The 17,139-nt window shown below is 41.8% G+C and overlaps 1 protein-coding gene across 13 annotated transcripts in view; it reads right to left on the minus strand.

The window, feature by feature from the left end:
• Positions 1 to 17,139, minus strand: part of CADPS (calcium dependent secretion activator) — a 477,681-nt gene that overhangs the window by 231,967 nt on the left and 228,575 nt on the right. For all 13 annotated transcript variants that reach the window (XM_047095935.1, XM_047095936.1, XM_047095938.1 and 10 more), the window contains 2 exons: positions 13,513 to 13,746; positions 9,089 to 9,210 (listed from right to left, as the gene is read on the minus strand). In XM_047095935.1, the coding sequence (XP_046951891.1) occupies positions 9,089 to 9,210; positions 13,513 to 13,746 (356 nt within the window). The remainder of the gene's footprint in view (positions 1 to 9,088; positions 9,211 to 13,512; positions 13,747 to 17,139) is intronic.

Below are 17,139 nucleotides of genomic sequence, written 5' to 3' on the forward strand. Positions count from 1 at the left end.
GAAGAACGGGCGTGTAGAGACCCAGGTGTAGGGGGCTGAATGATTTGGCATGTTGTGACCCTGGGTGGGGATTCGGGAAGGACTCCTGCCCTTTTCTGTTCCTCTTGCCTTTGGGAACCAGCTCTTGTATCATGCAATTGATGGCAGTCTACCTTGGGGGTCTGTCCTCTGGCTCTGGAAAGAAGTTTGGCCATCGTGCCCTTTCTCCTTAGGCAGATTTTCCCACGTGTGTGGAGTCATACAGCCTAGATTTGAGGAGTTGTAGGATTTTATGGCACGCCTCTTCTCTGGACTGCTTCTTCCTTATGGGTAACGAGGGCATTAGTGGGTACCTCTTTCTTAACAGTGCCATGTGGGATTCAGCGAGATCACAGTCTGTCTTTGGCTATTATTTCTTGAAAGGTTACACTGCGTCGTTCATTGAACTCAGCTGCTAAAATGGATCATATTTTTCTTTTTTTTTTTTTCTTCAATGTTTATTTATTTTTGGGACAGAAGGAGACAGAGCATGAACAGGGGAGGGGCAGAGAGAGAGGGAGACACAGAATCGGAAACAGGCTCCAGGCTCTGAGCCATCAGCCCAGAGCCTGACGCGGGGCTCGAACTCACAGACCGTGAGATCGTGACCTGGCTGAAGTCGGACGCTTAACCGACTGCGTCACCCAGGCGCCCCTAAAATGGATCATATTTTTCAACACCGAGCCCACGGGGCAGGTTGTATTGTTATCTCCACTTCAAATGTGAGGAAAGGAAGCTCAGGAAAGAGGATCCACTTGCCCAAGGTCACCTAGTGGGTGAGCGGTGGAGCTGGGATTTAAACCCAGGGCTGTGTGACTCAACCATATGATATCAGCTAGCTCACTGGCTGGCATCTAGCAGACTTCAATGAATGGTAGGGGCAATTGTTTTTGATACTGATTCTGTCAGGAGAGATGACGAGCATTATCATTAGTGGCTGCTTATGGAATCTGGTAAGCACCTTGAAGGTCGGGGCCACCCCAGGTTCATCTCTGCCGACTCACACAGACTCGTGTGGGTCGAATTATGCCTGCGGAGCTGAGAGTCTGCAGTGAGTTGGAGCACCCGTATTAGTGATGTGTGATGGCACATTCATCACCTTGTAAGCAGGGGCACTGATTTACCCCATAAAGTAACTGCGCTTATGGGAAAGGAATGGGCCCTGTTAGACACCTTTGCTGAGTAGTCAATGCTAATGAAAAAATGCCCGCTTTTAGTGGCATGATTTCTTTCAGGAAGTGGAGTGGCAACATGTGTTAAAGGTACAGGCTTTGGATTTGGCTCCTGGCTGAGCTATTTCTTATCTGTGCAACTTTCACCAAGTTACTTACCCTCCCTGAATCTCAGCATTTCCATCAGTAAAATGGAATCATAACAGTACCTATCTCATAGGTGTCAGTACGGCATTAAATAAGACATTGACTATGAAATACTGAGCACAGGACCTGGTCCCTAGAAGGTGTTACATTACTTAACAGTTAATTGCTATTTTAGACCTAGCCATTTTGTTCCAGCTCTTTCCTCCCTCCAAACAAGAATGAAGTCATGATAATAATAGCCAACATGATAGGTAGGGTGTTAAATAGTCTGTATATGTTAATTAATTTAATTTTCACAAGAACGTGGACACTGAGGCACAAAGAGTTAAATAACCTGCGCAACGTCATGCAGCTGAGATATGGACCCAGTGCTCTGGCTCCCGATTCTGTGCTCTTATCCAAGATGCCATATTGCCTCTATGCATTGATGAATCTAAAGCAAGCGTCTCTTATTTTCTTATTAGTGAGGATAAATTAAGTGCTTGGGCTGCATTCCACTATTACATGTAAGAAACAATATACCATTCCTTCCCACATTCTCCCTGGTCACTAAGTGATAAGTTCAGTGGTCTGCCACACTTGGGGAGAAATGCATTGCATTGGATTTCCACTAACCAGTGATGGGCAATCAGTCCCAATCTCAGATTACTCTAGCATCAGGTATAAGTGATGGGTAAGTTCTGGCAATGTATTTGAGGAGCTGAACCAGAAAGTAAAAGAACCTTCTGTCCCTTGGTCCCTAAAGGGCTAAGAAAAAAAAATACATCTTTGTTATATACCTGCCCTATGTTGGACTACTCATGAAATCAGAATTTTCATGAATTTTTTACATTAGGATGGAACATCATTGTGTAACTTGTCAAACTTCAGCCGTTACTCAATCATCCAGTTCTGAACTTCTACCAAGTCTAGAAACTTCACTACCTCAGTGTTACTTGAAATTCCTGAAAACTCTGCCTTAAAGTTCTGCCATTATGGCTCTTCTCTGGATCAAGTAGATGAACATCTTACAGAATTGCCCCGGGGGGAAAGTGGTCTTGGATACCACTCATCAGAACACGGTGAAGCTGGAAAGCTTGGTAACCTGAACAAGACGGGGTGACATATTTATGGAAGAGTCGTGTGTAACGCTCGGAGCTCTGTCTCTGAAGCTTGGTCTCTAGAACTCCACTCCTTTCTACCCTTTACAGTACTGCTTCTTGTTTTTATCAGCCAGCTTCCTTTCACTACCCAAGCAAGCCAACACAAGCAAACACAAACTGGTTTTCAATAAAAGTTGTGCTTCTGGACAAATCTTTCTGGTCTAAGAGGCAGGGCAGTCTCTGAGTATCCCAAACTGTAATTATAATTTTGCTTCTTCCCAACCCACACATCTTCTGGGAGCCTAGCAAAATTGAATTTCTGGGTCAGTGTTGGCCTTTACCAATTATGATTTAATTAACTCTGAAAGAAGCTAAGCATCTCTCTCAGTAAGAAAAACAAGAGACGTGGTAGCCAAGTTCCCACTCAGGTACGACATAAATGCCTCCTGGACTGTGACCTTGAGCATGGAGTTTCGAGGGAGGTAAACATGAAAGGAGGTGATTCTTAGGAGGCCTCACTCCTTTGTCATGAGGAGTGAGGCCTCCTAAGAATCACCTCCTTTCATGTTTACCTCCCCAGGACTTTTTACTACGGCAGGCCTCTTCATTTCCTTTAGAACCGAATTACAATCTGCTATTATCTTAATTATTTGTTCATTCATTGCCCATGTCTTTTACTAGCATGTACACTCTATGAGGCCAAAGCGTGATCTATGTCATTCATGGCTGTAGCCCCAGCACAAGTTGGACACAAGGAGAGCATCCCATGTACCCTTGTTGAGGGAATACCAGTGCCCACCCTTTATATCCTTCTCTTGCATCTAAATTTCAAAGAAGCTATTCAAAAAATACATCCTGCTTCCATTTAAATCATTCCAAGGTCCAGTATACTGAAAACATTTTTCGTTATACCGAGAAAGGAAGTACCATTAAGATGATAATATGAGTCAAGGAATTGGTGGCACAACTTCCTTTCCCGACTTTGGAACTGACTTACCGTGGGGGCGATTTAATGCAACTCCATTTGTATGAGTAATTTGGACATAATAAGCCTGGCCCACTCGGAGTTGCCATTAGGACAAACAATATATTTCACAGAAGAGAAGTGTTACAGAAAGTCATTGCATTTTGTGTTCGTGTTCGCTTTAATGTGGTCTCATTAGATAAGGTGCCACTGAAAAATGCCAGGGCTGTAGCAGGACCTACCAATGAGGGCATCTTATTTTCTTCTTCCCCTGGAAAGTGGAAGGAAACAGTCTGGTTGTGTTTTCTAATCCGTGACAATAATGAAAGCCATATGTCACGAAGCCCATGGCTTGTCAGGGAATAATAAACTTGTTAAAGGATCAAATGTCAAGTGGCATCCTTGGTTTCCATTCAGAAGAATATAATTTTGGATAATTGAACACAATATTAGACGGCTAACTAAAACTGCCTTTCTTTTTAGCCCAATTACTTAAATTTCTGTGATATTTAATCCATCTTGCTTTTCTTTAGAGAGTAATTTGCACCATACAAATCCAGGAAGAAAGTCACTTTGGAGTGTATCTTCTACTCAGGGAAGATCTTAGAATTCCTTACATCAATTTTCCTAAATTAATTTGCATATCATCTCCCAATCTTTGCTGTTCCCACGTACCAACACAGGATACTTCCGTGATTATTTTTTACCATTATCTAGGCACCACCTGTGCTATTATTTACTTAATATATTTTATTTAAATTGTTTCACGTTTAAATGTTAATATAGTTCTTTAAAAGAGAAAACTTACATCCCTGATCCAAAAGACAAAGCAGCACCACTGGCCGTGAATGGAAGGTGACGCAAATTAGAAATGATTGTTATCTTACGTGTTTCCTTGTTCATGTGTTTCCTGCCTGTGCCCTTTATGAGAATGCACACTTTATGGGGCCAGAGCTTGACGTGTGTCATTCAAGGCTGTAGCTCCAGCACCAGGAGGACACAAAGAAAGCATCCCCTGTCCCTTGTTGAGGGAATACCAGTCCCCACCCCTCCTATCAGCCCCTGACATCTACATTTCAAAGGAGACATTCAGAAAAGATATTCTCTTTCAATTTAAACCACTTCAAGGCCCAGTATACAAAAAAACATTTTTGGGTAAATGAGATCTAAACAATGCTGTGAAATTCTAACTGGAGGCTCCTGTTTGCAGATGACTCAGAGCCTGAGGCCTCTGGTGGTGTTAAATATCTACCAGACCCAAATAAAATCGTTCTTGACCTGATGAGAAGAACTGACAAACAAATGGAAAAGCAGTTACTTCCTTGTCCCATGATTTGATTTTACTCCACGTCCTGTCTTGATAAAAACATACATAATGTCTGTTATCAGTAGAGCTGAGAGTGCCGGGCTTTTTGAAAAACACCTCGGGGTGACAAGAAAAGTCTTCTGCTCTGTTCCATGGGAGGTAGACAAATGTATCTGAGTTCTTGCATCCGCAAAGTATTTCTCTCCTCCACTCCCTTGCTTTCCTGAGATTGCCTGCCTAAAAAACACCATTTCAATTACTTCTGCCTCAGCACCTCCATTGGTTTCTCACAGAAGCAGAAACAATGTATTACAAATGGAGGCAAAAGTCTTTGAAATAAACACATTGCTTGAAAACTTGTGATAACATATTTTGCTGGCTTTCCACATTAAAAACCCAGGACAGGAGGACAAGTGAATTGAGAGGGCATATAGTCTGCGTGAAAATAATCCCACAGGTAGCACACTAAAATGAAGGATGAACAGAGGACACACAGACGCATGCGTGCACACGCCATTTTTTCCGATCAAAAAAATTCTTCAAGTCATGAACACAGCAGTCTTACGTTACACACACCGGATCCAAAATGATCATGCCGGGCAGGGCCCTGGTTGTAAGTAAAGAGACAGCACTAGCTGAGGAGATGAGGGAGAGTTTGGAAACTCCGTGACTAGATTTGGACAATATAGACCAGCATTTCCAAAGGATGCTAATAGGTATTAGGTGAAATAAGTTTGGGAAAGTCATGAACAAACAAAGCTAAGTAGGTTCATTTATATGGTTGGAAATCTTCCAAGTTTTTTAAATGCCCACGAAGATTGAATAACTCAGATTTAATGTCTTGCATTTTCCAAACTTAATCATTCTCCCTGCAGGTACCATTCTCCTGCCCTTGCTTTTATTGGAATTATCTATACACTGGAGTTCCAAAAACCTATACACCCTTGGACAAAGTGGGTTATGTGACGTACTCCTCGATTCATGACTGTACTTGGTAACAACAACAAAAAAAGACAAAAGTCAAATTCCTTGTAGACACATGAAGGATAAGATGTGGGTTTCCAGTTGCTGAGTGAAAATACTTATTAGCAGCAACAATAGAATTCAAGAGTAATAAAATAGACTTGGATTTAATTTTGATTTTAGAATGTATAAATAAAGTATGGGGATATGCTGGTGGCAAGAATAGTCAAAGACAAGATTCAGAGGATGAATAGGGCAGGAAAAGGGCTACGCTTGTCAGATAATGAAGTGGAGTTATTAGGACACATAGAAGATAACCCTCCAAAGGATACTTTTTGGGGTAATCAAAATCAAGGAGCAGACGTGATAACTGGAGATTGGCAATGGGAAAAATTAGAAGTAGAAAAAAAAAGGAGAAGAAATATAAGCTTCAAAGGAAAAAAAAAATGCTAGAGAGGATTCTGAATAAGTCCACACCAGGGAGGGAGGAAGAAAAGGCCCCTGTACCAATGGGCTTGCTCCTAGTACCAGATACCACCAGAGGCAGAAAAAAACCTTCCAGAATTGAACTAGGACAAAAAAAACCGGCAAAGAAGAGAGTTGGGAAAAGAATTATTGATTTACAAGGAAGATGATAGAGGTTGTAAACAGAATTGATGCAGGAATGATAAAAAAAAAGAGGGGCGCTTGGGTGGCTCAGTCGGTTAAGCATCCGACTTCAGCTCAGGTCACGATCTCACAGTTCGTGGGTTCGAGCCCGGTGTTGGGCTCTCTGCTGTTAGCACAGAGCCTGCTTCGGATCCTCTGTCTCCTTCTCTCTCTGCCCCTCCCCTACTCGCATGTGCTCTCATTCTTTCTCACACTCTCTCTCTTTCTCTCTTAAAAATAAATATCCATTTAAAAAAAAGGATCAAAGAAGAGACAGCAAGAAACACAAGTATCGCTACATTTCAAACTCTGGGTTTATCTCTTTGGGGTGCTATAGAAATGGCAAACATGAGGTTCTTAGACCTCTTCCTCTCCTATGGCAGACATTCCAATTCCAAGTTCGTCATGCGCTATTTTCCTCTGAGTACAGATTTGGCCTCAGAACCCTTCTTAACACAGTGCTGCAGTTAGCCACTGCTGACTGATTTGACTTGACCCTAGACCTGAAATCTGCACTCTTACTGTATTTAAAAACAAACAGGCAAACAAGAAAATCCTCTGTGAGGTTTTAGTAGTACCCACTCACTGATGGAAGAGAAATGAAACTATCATATTTTTGGCTAGAAAAGCAAAGTGGTTCAGTGTGAGATGTTTATTAATATGGACATAATAATGCACATGTGTGGATAGGAGTAAATATGTATGTGAAATACGAGTATGTCAAGTAGAAAGACTGAAGTATTCCATATTTAGTTGTAATCTGAAACTCTGTTTTGAGCATTCATAAACACATGAAGATCAGCTCATCATTTACCCTGGCAGCTAAAACCTTTAAACCCAATAAAATGACATGAATTATGTTTTAAGCTACCATAGCTCATATGAAACAACAGCCTGTCGGAATAATCAGAGCTTTCTCCTTCCTCCTCTATCTTATGACACCATATTGAGCCCAACACCTAAAAAGTTGGCAGAAACACCGAATAGGTTTTTCATCCCCCACATACGACACGTTTTTAAAAGCATGCATAAATAATGCAGCATAACATAATAACATTGATAATGATCAGGCCATGGTGACAGGTGTGGGGAAAATTGGGATTTGTATCAAAGGCAGGCAGTAAAAAGGAAACTGCGTTCATCTTCAGTTGAAAACTAAGTTTAAAAAAAGGGAGGAAGGATCGTGTGTGACAAGTTGTATTGGTTTCCATTTCCTCTTGCTTACGTTCATTAATTTCGCCCAGCTTCCGAGCTTATTTATGCAAAGAAAAACTTGAAGGCATACAATGCCCTAGATTTTCTCTAGTCTGGGAAACATGCAGTGCTTTCTTTGAACTATTTTGTTTCAACATCCTGGTAAGCTATTCATGTTCTGCTAAACAGTTCATAATGCTTTGCAGGAGGAGAAGCAGGGCATTGCTATCAGGGGTCGTTCTTTTTATGACTTCTATGAATTAACAACAATAACAAAACAAAGGTCATTAGTCTGGTTGGCATAATTGAGATAGAAAAGGAAGGGAAAGAGGCAGTGGGGTGGGAGGGAAATAGTAGTGACCTGTCAAGAATCTTTGAGGCCTGACAGTCTTCTGACCCAAATGAATTGATCATCATCACTCTTGTGAACGATTGCCATAGAATCCTAGCTGGTCTGCTGCATCCCTCCACTGCAGCCGTCGTGATCTTTTTAAAACACATTTCTAATCACCTATCTCCATGCTTTCCTCTCCATAGTCTAGCAAAGCCCTTCATTGTGTGGTCCCTTCCTGCCTCACTGGCAGCTTATGGCACACCTATTCTCTGAACTCCATCTCCACTGGCCTTCTTTCAGTTCTGCTTTCCTACAAGGCCTTTGCTGGCCACAGGGCCTTTGCACAAGTTGACTCTGCCTGGAGTCCACTCCCACCTGCTTCGCTCAACTTTTGTAATACTAGCCCAAATGTCTTGTAACTCCTAAAGAAGCCCAACTCTGACTCTTTCCCCACAAAGTGATTTGAGTCCTCTGCTGTCACTTGTCAAAGCACTCTTTCTTTTTCAACATTTATAACTATTTGTAATTATACATTAATGTGATTATATTTCTGATCCTCCCACTCAATGTTAAGTATAAGATCTGTAGAACTATAGCAGTGACTACCTTCCTCTCCCCTGGGCACCTCTACCTTGTACCCACAGAGTGAACATTTGGCAAATATGTACTGACTGAATGAATTAATGTACCTAATATAATACACTGCTTTACTGAAATAGTCATAACTGTGGCATATAAAGAAACTTTTGAACAAATTGCTTATATCATTAACCAAATATTATTTAGTAAATCTAATAAAAGAAATTTTGTATGAAACTCTCCGGTACATTGTATCAAAGGATTGAAGATGTGACTGAATTCTCTAAAATTAATACATAAAGCCTCCAGAATGGAGATTATTTCTTTAAGTTTCCTCTGTTTTCAGCTCTGAAGGAAATGGAATCCTTACACACATTTTTTTTTTTTAAAGAGCAAGTGAGTGAGCGAGCATGGGGTTCCATCCCCAAACCCTGGGATCATGACCTGAGCCAAGATGGAGAGTCAGGCGTTTAACTGACTGAGCCACCCAGGAGCCCCAGGAATTGGAATCCTTATTACAGCTGCTGAATAAGAATGTAATTGAGTCATCCTGTATGGAAAATAATCAAGGTATATGCCTTCTAGAACCTTCTGGGGAAACCAGACCTGTAACTTGGACAAAATGGTGGCAATGAGAGCAACCTTCTTCTGGAAGATGAGCTGTGGAGAAACAGAACTTACGTTGGTTTAGAAGCCTCGGCCTGGTCGGTCTGTAGTTTCTCTCCTCCTTCCACTTCCATGGTGCAATACACAATGCGATTGGGAGCCAAGGATTTGAGGCCTTGGACTTCCATGATCACCACCTGGAAGGAGAACCACACATGGCAGAGGTTATCCCAAGCTTGTACCCAAAGCCATGGGAAGCATCACCCAGAAGAAAATACACAGATGGGAAGAAGCCACCAAAATACCCGATGGGTATCTGGTAGCGTCTATCAGTTTTCTAGCAGCCAGCCTGGTACCAGTCTTGCGTGAAGATGCAAATTCTTCATAGTGTAACTTAGTGCCTCCCAGATGGAAAGACAACCTTCACTACCTCAGATGCTCACAGAGGCCGACAGGTAAGGGGAAACGGCTGCTTTTTTCCTGGGTTCAATGCATGATTATTTTTTCCTTTCCACAAAGAAACAGGGTCTCTCTTATCTTCTTTCAAAATAGTCTAGCTTTTAATTCAGCACTCAGCAGAGACAAAGGCCCAGATCACTTTTCTCTTTGCAGTGAGGTAAGTGTTAACACAAGCGCTAAGAGCAAAGGCCATTCAGCATTAGAATCCGAGACGCAAGAGGGAGCGGTGGGGCCCGTGGCAAAACGGAGGGCACGTGCTCCACGTACACAGAGCAGTCAGGACCCAGGCGCACCCCACTGTTGCCTTGTCAGTCCTTAGTCCACAGCTGCCAGATACGGCGATTTTTCCTCCCAGAAAATGGAAACCTGAATCAGAACCAAAGTCAGAAATCTGATTTTGAAATTTTGACAATAATCCCCAAAGGGAGGAATAAAATACACAAACTGTGCAGGTCAGCATTGTGGAATCAAAACAAAAACATGTCTGCAGCTGCATACTCTCTGTTCTAGACTGAGGAGAAAAGCTGGCGTTTTGCTGGACCAAAATGTATCATTTACAATCCCTGGCACTGCCCACCACGACCCTTACACTCCATTCGATCACCTGCTATTCTCTGATTCAGTGGGGCCGCCCTGTCTTATATAAGAGGGGAGGTTAGGGCAGATGCACTGATTTAGAAACAAATGCCCTGCATCAGGGATCTATAAGAAGCCAGGTATACAAAAATATCATCCAATCGTACTCCAAAAGAGGAAAATGGCATCGCACAAGGAGAAGGGTATGGTTGTGCAAAACATGTACACTTCTTTAACGGGCTTGATTACTAGAGTTGGCTTTGAACCAGGATGTACAAGTCAGTTTTGCTGATTAATAGTTCTGTGGTTCTCAAACTTAGTGTAAATCGGAAATATCTGGAAGGCTTATTAAACCCAGACACTGCCGGGCTCCACCCCCAGATTTTCTTTTCTTTTTTTTTTTTTTTTGAGTTTATTTATTTAGAGAGAGACAAAGACAGCACGAGTGGTGGCAGAGGGAGAGAGAGAGAGAATCCCAAGTAGGCTCCGTGCTGTTAGCACGGATCCCAACGTGGGGCTGGATCCCACAAACCCTGAGATCATGACCTGAGCCCAAATCAAGAGTCCGATACTCATCTGACTGAGCTACCCAGGCGCCCCCATCCCCACAGCTTCTGAGAAGCAGGTCTGGGTGAAGCCCAAGACTTTTTATTTCTACTCATTTCCCTGGTGATGCTGATGCTGATATTGATGATCTGGGAGCCATCCTTTGAGAACCACTGGATTACTCATGTGCTACTGGGCAAATGACTTGACCTTGAAGTCCCTCCACTTTTCTGTCAAATCTCCTGAGGCCCAGGGTCTTCATCTGTAACGTGTGGACAATAACGTATATCCTGTATCCGTCTGTGGCTATTGTATGAGGCCCAGATAAGATGATGTAGGTCATAGAAAATTTTCACACTGGTAAGAACCATACCGGTGGAAAGAAATGGGAGGCACAGTAGAAAGAACGCAATTTTTGTGATTTAAAAGATCTCCGTTGAAATCTTGAATCTGCAACTTCACCAGCTGTGTAATCATTTGCCAGTTTCTTAACCTCTCTGAGGCTTTGTTTTCACATATGCGAATGGCTCAGAAGACTGTTAGGGGTCTTCGCTGAGTTAACGATGGCGGAGCGGGCAGAGGCACTCCCCATATGCCCATTCTGTTTCACCAGAGTACTCCCCTGGTATAAGACCAAGCCAGTCAGGCATCCTGGACCTCAGATCCTGGACCTCAGTTCTCTCGCTGCCGCTAACTGCTCTAGAGTGTCCTTTGCGGTCACGCAATTCTGTAACTGTCTAAAACATGTCTTCCACCAACCTGCAAGTTCAAACCCAGTCTACCCCGATAAGATGACAGTTCCCTATCTCCCTCTTCGTGTCCCCCTGACCGTGTCGCCCAACACACACTCACAAAGAGATGCACCATGATTCTTGCGGTCAGTTTTAGTATATGCACAATTAGCGTTCCAAGTAAAAAGTATTTGGGGACGAAATGAGGGCATTTCGTTCTATACTTGTGCTTAGAAGTTAAAGCCTGTTTGAATCATGTACACATGGGAGTGTGGCTGGGGACTCACTCACAGCTAGATTTCAGATAATCACCTGTATAATATTGAGTACTGATGAAGAATTAGAAAATTACGGATTTAAAAGCTTCATGAAAATCAATAAATCACTTTCCCCCCACTTTCTGTAGAAAGACAAGAGGCAGTGGGGGAATAAATTGCCACCTCTAATAGGCAGTAATCAAATTCAAAGACACCTAAGAAAAAGCATTCAGTACCTCAGGTGGCAGCATTAAAAAAGAAAGAAAAAAAGGAAGTTTCTGTGAAATTACACTGATGGTTTTTTCACACACCAAGTGCCCTATATTTAACTGAATACTGCTTCTGCCAACTGCAAAATAAATGTTGATCACACTGTAATAGGACTATCTTGATCTGAACTGAGCACAGTAAAACAAATTACAGGCAGTTAATTCACAGGAAGCCTTAATGATGTTCTAGAAAATTAATTTAGTCTTTACAAATTCTAATTAAATCTACAGAAATTTGATCTATTCTCTTGGTCTCCCCAAATCTAGGGCCATCATAAAATCCTTGTGGGGTTCTGAGCTTCAATAAGTGATGAACTGTTCTCAAACTTTAGAATGCATAAGAAGCACCTGGGTGGCTCATTAAAATGCTTATTTCATGGTGTATTCCACCCAGAGATTTTTTTTTTTCTGACACCATTGAGGCATATTTTACATATCATATAGTTAACTCATTTCAAGTGTACAATGCGGTGAATTTAGTAAATTTACTAAGTTGCATGACTATCATCATCAGTTAGTTTTAGAACATTTTTACCTCCCAGTAATGTCCCTCCTGTCCATTTCTACCCCCTGCCCCAAGAACCTAATCTGATTTCTGTTTCTGGAGACTTGCCTTGTTTAGACATTTTGTAGCAATGGAATCAAACAGCATGTGGCCTCTTGTGTTTGGCTTCTTTCAGGAAGCAGAATGTTTTTGACCTTCATCTAAATCAAAGCATGTATCTGTAGTTTGTTCCTTTCGATTGCTGAGTAGTAACCCGTTGTACGGATGTACCACATTTTGTCTATCCATTTTCGAGGGGATACACACTGAGGTTGTTTCCATTTTTGGCCATTAAAAATAGTGCTGCTATAAACTTTGGACGGGAGCAAGATTTTATGGGGATGTGTGTTTTCATTTCTCTTGGGTAGATATCTAAGAATAGAGTTGCACTCTGCATGTGCTAGTTTTATGTTTAACTTTTTGCAAAACCACCAAACTCTTTTCCCAGGTGACTGCACCATGTTGCATTGCCTCCACCTTGAGATTTGGTCTGGGTGGTGCCAGGAATCTGCATAGAGAACCAGTTTTCTGGGCAATTCCACCACAGCCAGATCAGATCCACTCCCTCTATTATACGTATGAAAAACAAACATGTGAGCAGAAGTTATAGAGAAATGTACTGACATGCGGAGCTTTCTGCCACAGTCCCGGTCTGAACGGGTTCTTTCTTTGGCTGATGAAATAAACTAAAAAGGTTCCCCAGCAACAAGAGGCTCTCCTATTGTGTACCCAACAGGAGAGACAACAGGAAAGAAAATCTACAACTCACCAAATGATGCTAGATTGCTTCTCTCCTAACTCCGACACAGGATGGCAACATTATAAACTTTCTAAATTGCGTAAGGGCTTTACAAAATCCTTGAGCAGTGCTTTAAGATGGAAAATAATGCAAGATTAAATTCAGTAGATGGTTCTTAAGACTGCATTTCCTTCAGAAAAGCATGGGCTCCTGGAGATGGGGAATCACTTGCTGATTAGCTGACCTATGCTTAGCAAGCTGTTATTTTAATAACTGCTCCTGGGGTGCAGGGAAGAAAGCAAGCTGATTGTGATGCATCTAATCACCCACGTCCTGCTGGCTGTGCCAGGAAACTTTCAAGGGTTTAGGGCTTTTTACCTCCAGGGAGAAAGACAGCACGACATCTGACTTGGAGAGCTGGTTCTCACTCTCCTCACCCATGTCGATGATGGAAGCGTTGTGGCTGCGTTTGAGTTTCTGAAGTTTGAACTCTCCACCTTTGGACACCGGCATGCTCTCCAAATTGGCCATGAGCAGGTTGACAGATGACTTCAGCTCCTCAATGTACATGTTTTCCATCTCTTTGGATACAAATTTGGGAAATTTGCGCTCCTTGTAAAGGAAAAGAAAAGTATGAGCAGAGGAATAAAAAGGGACCTGATTTACATAGAAGGTTTACATCTTACAGCCCAGAGTTACAATAACATCTACCACTGGTGAAATTTTGCCCAGATATTGTGACACTGTGCTAGAAAAATGTTCAGCCTAGTTGAGTAGACAGCTGTCTGCCTTCTAGTTATTTACAATCTCTAACAGGTAAGAAATACATACATAAACATATAGTAAGAACGAGTCAAATGTTTTATTATAGTTCAATTTTTTCCCCCAGTTTTCTCCGACAAATTTGATTTGTGGAAAGAAAAATGGGGTGATATTTTTAAAGTCTGGTTTCAGCTGAAACCGTTTTTCTTTTTAGCAAAATGCAATCCGTTGTTTTTAAGTTTGGAGACAGAAAGACACCCTATTTCTGGATACGTATAGAGATTTTCTCACATGAATAATTCAAAAGGAGCTCATTTGAGATGTTTCAAACATAGCCTGTAGCTATTTCTAAAAGAATAGTAGAAAGAATTGTTACTGTTTTCAAGAAAAATTGAAAAAATTAATGAAGTGATGAAAAACATGATTAAAATTCTTTAGAAAAGAAGATAAAGCAATTCCATATCAGAACTGACCTCTATTTTTTTTTCGTTCCTTGCTTATGAATTCAGTTGTAATAGCAACATGGTTAGCCATGCTCTTTGTTTCCTCATTACCTCTAAGTTGTCCAGGTGCCTTGAATATACTTTGGATCAATCACCTTCTCAAAGAATCATTTCCTACTTGAAACAGGAATTGCCCTCCTTAGCCTTGGTCCATACTGATCAGGTGAGGGGCAAGCCAGATAGGTTTGCCCTTTTTTGCAAGAGACAGAAAAATCCAACTCGAAACTGGCTTAAACAATGGAGGGAGTTGATTGGTTTGAAATGTCCTGGGGTAGACCAGCTTCCAGCAAGGCTGGAGTCAGGACTCAGATAATATCACAACAACTGGTATTTTTCCAAATCTTAATTTGGGTTCCTCGGAGGTGGCTCCATACTCAGTCTGGCTCCCCTTAATGTCACAGAAAGGTTGTTAAAACTCATAACATCATAGCATGCAATCTAAAGGAAGAGTGAATATCTCCCCCTATAATGTCTTTGATTCCAAAATTCTCAAAGTCTGACTTATGCACATAACCTGAACAACCTTTCATGGTTGGTGATATGTTGTGTTGAGTTGCTTAGGCATGAATTATTTCCTCCATCCCTGCGGCTAAGGGTAGAATTCCACCAGGATCACATGGGATGTGAATTGGTTTGCCAATTAGGGGTGGCAAAAAAAAAAAATAAGATGTTTCATACATGGGCACCTGACCCAAATCAACCAACTAATTCGGTTAAATGGCCAACAGTCAGCCGGATTTACTCTCACAAGCAATTGAACTGAGAGATATTGAGATTGCAGTTAGCAGCGGAATTGAAATAGCAAGATCATGTCTACTCATGTAGACTGCCATATTGGAACAGCTGAAAGAATAAGACACTTGACGAAGAGAGAGAGAGAGAGGTAGAGGGATAGAGGTAGAGACTAACAGATGGAGGAAGGAAAGGAGGGAAGGCAGAAGGAAGGGAACAGGAGAAAAGAAGCTATTTAGAGTCATAGAAAGGAGCTCTGACTTTTATTGGTTTTCTAATTCTTACAAAGCCCAGTATCTCTCCTTTTGGTTCCTTTGAGATTCTCTTATTTTCCTTTCAATAATTCCCTCCCACCACACATGCACACATACTACTTAACTAGAAGGGTATTTCTTTCTTTCTAACATGGAAGTTTCACTAAAATTCACATAGTAAATCCTCTGTATAGAGCTTGGAGATGCCTTTGTGCTGTGTCAGTCTTCTTCCTACCTAGAGGAACTATTCCCCTTACCCCCTTGCCTCCCTAGATAATTCTCAGCCATCTTGTCATCTTCTATATTTCAGCCCCAAAATTTATTTCCCTAGGTCGAATCTCCTTGTTCTACTTTCTTATAACACCTAGCTCAACTTCTTGGTAACATTTACCATAATTATAATTAATGGAAAATGGTGAAATTTGTTTCTCTTTCCTGCTGGGCCATGACGTCTATCTTGATACCCTTGGTGAATTCTTATTTTCTAAAATAATCTTTGGCACATAGTAAGGATTCAATACTTATGAGTTGAGTGAATGAATGGATGGCTTGTCAAAATGTCCATATTAAATATCAACACAGCTAAAACTCAGTCATGAGGTGGAGGTGGAGAGATGATGAAATAGTTCTGGAAGAACATTGAGATTCTGCTTTTCCAGGTAAATGAGCATGGGGGTCTGAAATCCACTCAGCAACCTTTGAGTACTGGTTCCTTCCACAGCCTCTTACTATAATCACTTCCTGCTTTAACCGTTGGGCTCAGCCCACCATGTGGTGCTTTCTAAACACACTGAGGAGCAGCAGGATGGATGCCTCTGAAACGTGATGATAGGCTGATGAGCTCAACAACAGCTAGTAATGATTCAAGGCAAGAATCCTACCTTAGTAGGTAAGTGTTAGGGAGGGATCATGATGAAAGGCTGTGGACTGTTCCCATGAAGCTTATCAACCAATGGGGAGAAAGATCTATTGAAGAAATATCAAGGTAGATACTGTAACAGCAGTGTATGAGACATGAACTCTTGCTGAGAGAGTCAGGAGCGGCTTTCCAGAGCAGGTGACCTGTGAGCTGAGAGTCTAACACTTTACCACCAGGTTGAGTTGGCTGAGACAGGATCATTGTTCTTTCCTCCCTTCCATGGAAAATATACTAGCAACCATGAATCTAAGAAGGTCTGTATAACTGTACATGGCCACATGTATTTCCTCATCTTTTGAACATGGCCCTTATGGAGAGTAAAGATGGAAAGTCAATTCATGATCAAAGAGTGGTCCCCAAGGCCATGTTAGAAGACACCAAGCAGCAAAGGTTACGTATCATTAGCCTAAAGTCTGTTACACTGATCTCTTTCTTTCTCATGTTGGGGCCCGAATCTTATAACTACGTGGGATTCTTGGGAAGCTGGGTAAATGGTATCTCTGAGTTTTTACTGGAAGCTGCTGGCCTTGTGGTTGCCATGGAGATGAAGAGAAAAACTGTCTTGTCTGTGAAGTGGGTTCTTTCTGGCCATCAGCCTTGAGACACCTTATCATCGAGTGCAGTCCCTTTTATCACACCCACCTTTGGGACTCACTCAAGGCCTCACAACTCCACAGCCTTGACATTGTGCAAGAAGATCCAGTGGTTACAGACAATACCGCTTTGGCCCAGAGTTAGAGTACAACAAACCTTATGCGGCAGAGTATTGGAAAAATCCAAAGAATGATCACTCCTCTCAGAACTTGGACAGTTTCTAATGACATCATAAAAAGAG

The sequence above is a fragment of the Lynx rufus genome, unplaced genomic scaffold (genome assembly GCF_022079265.1).
Source record: "Lynx rufus isolate CCGP_SWC_20201006 ecotype Redwood Valley unplaced genomic scaffold, mLynRuf1.p SCAF_4, whole genome shotgun sequence".
In the NCBI taxonomy this organism is placed as follows: domain Eukaryota; kingdom Metazoa; phylum Chordata; class Mammalia; order Carnivora; family Felidae; genus Lynx; species Lynx rufus.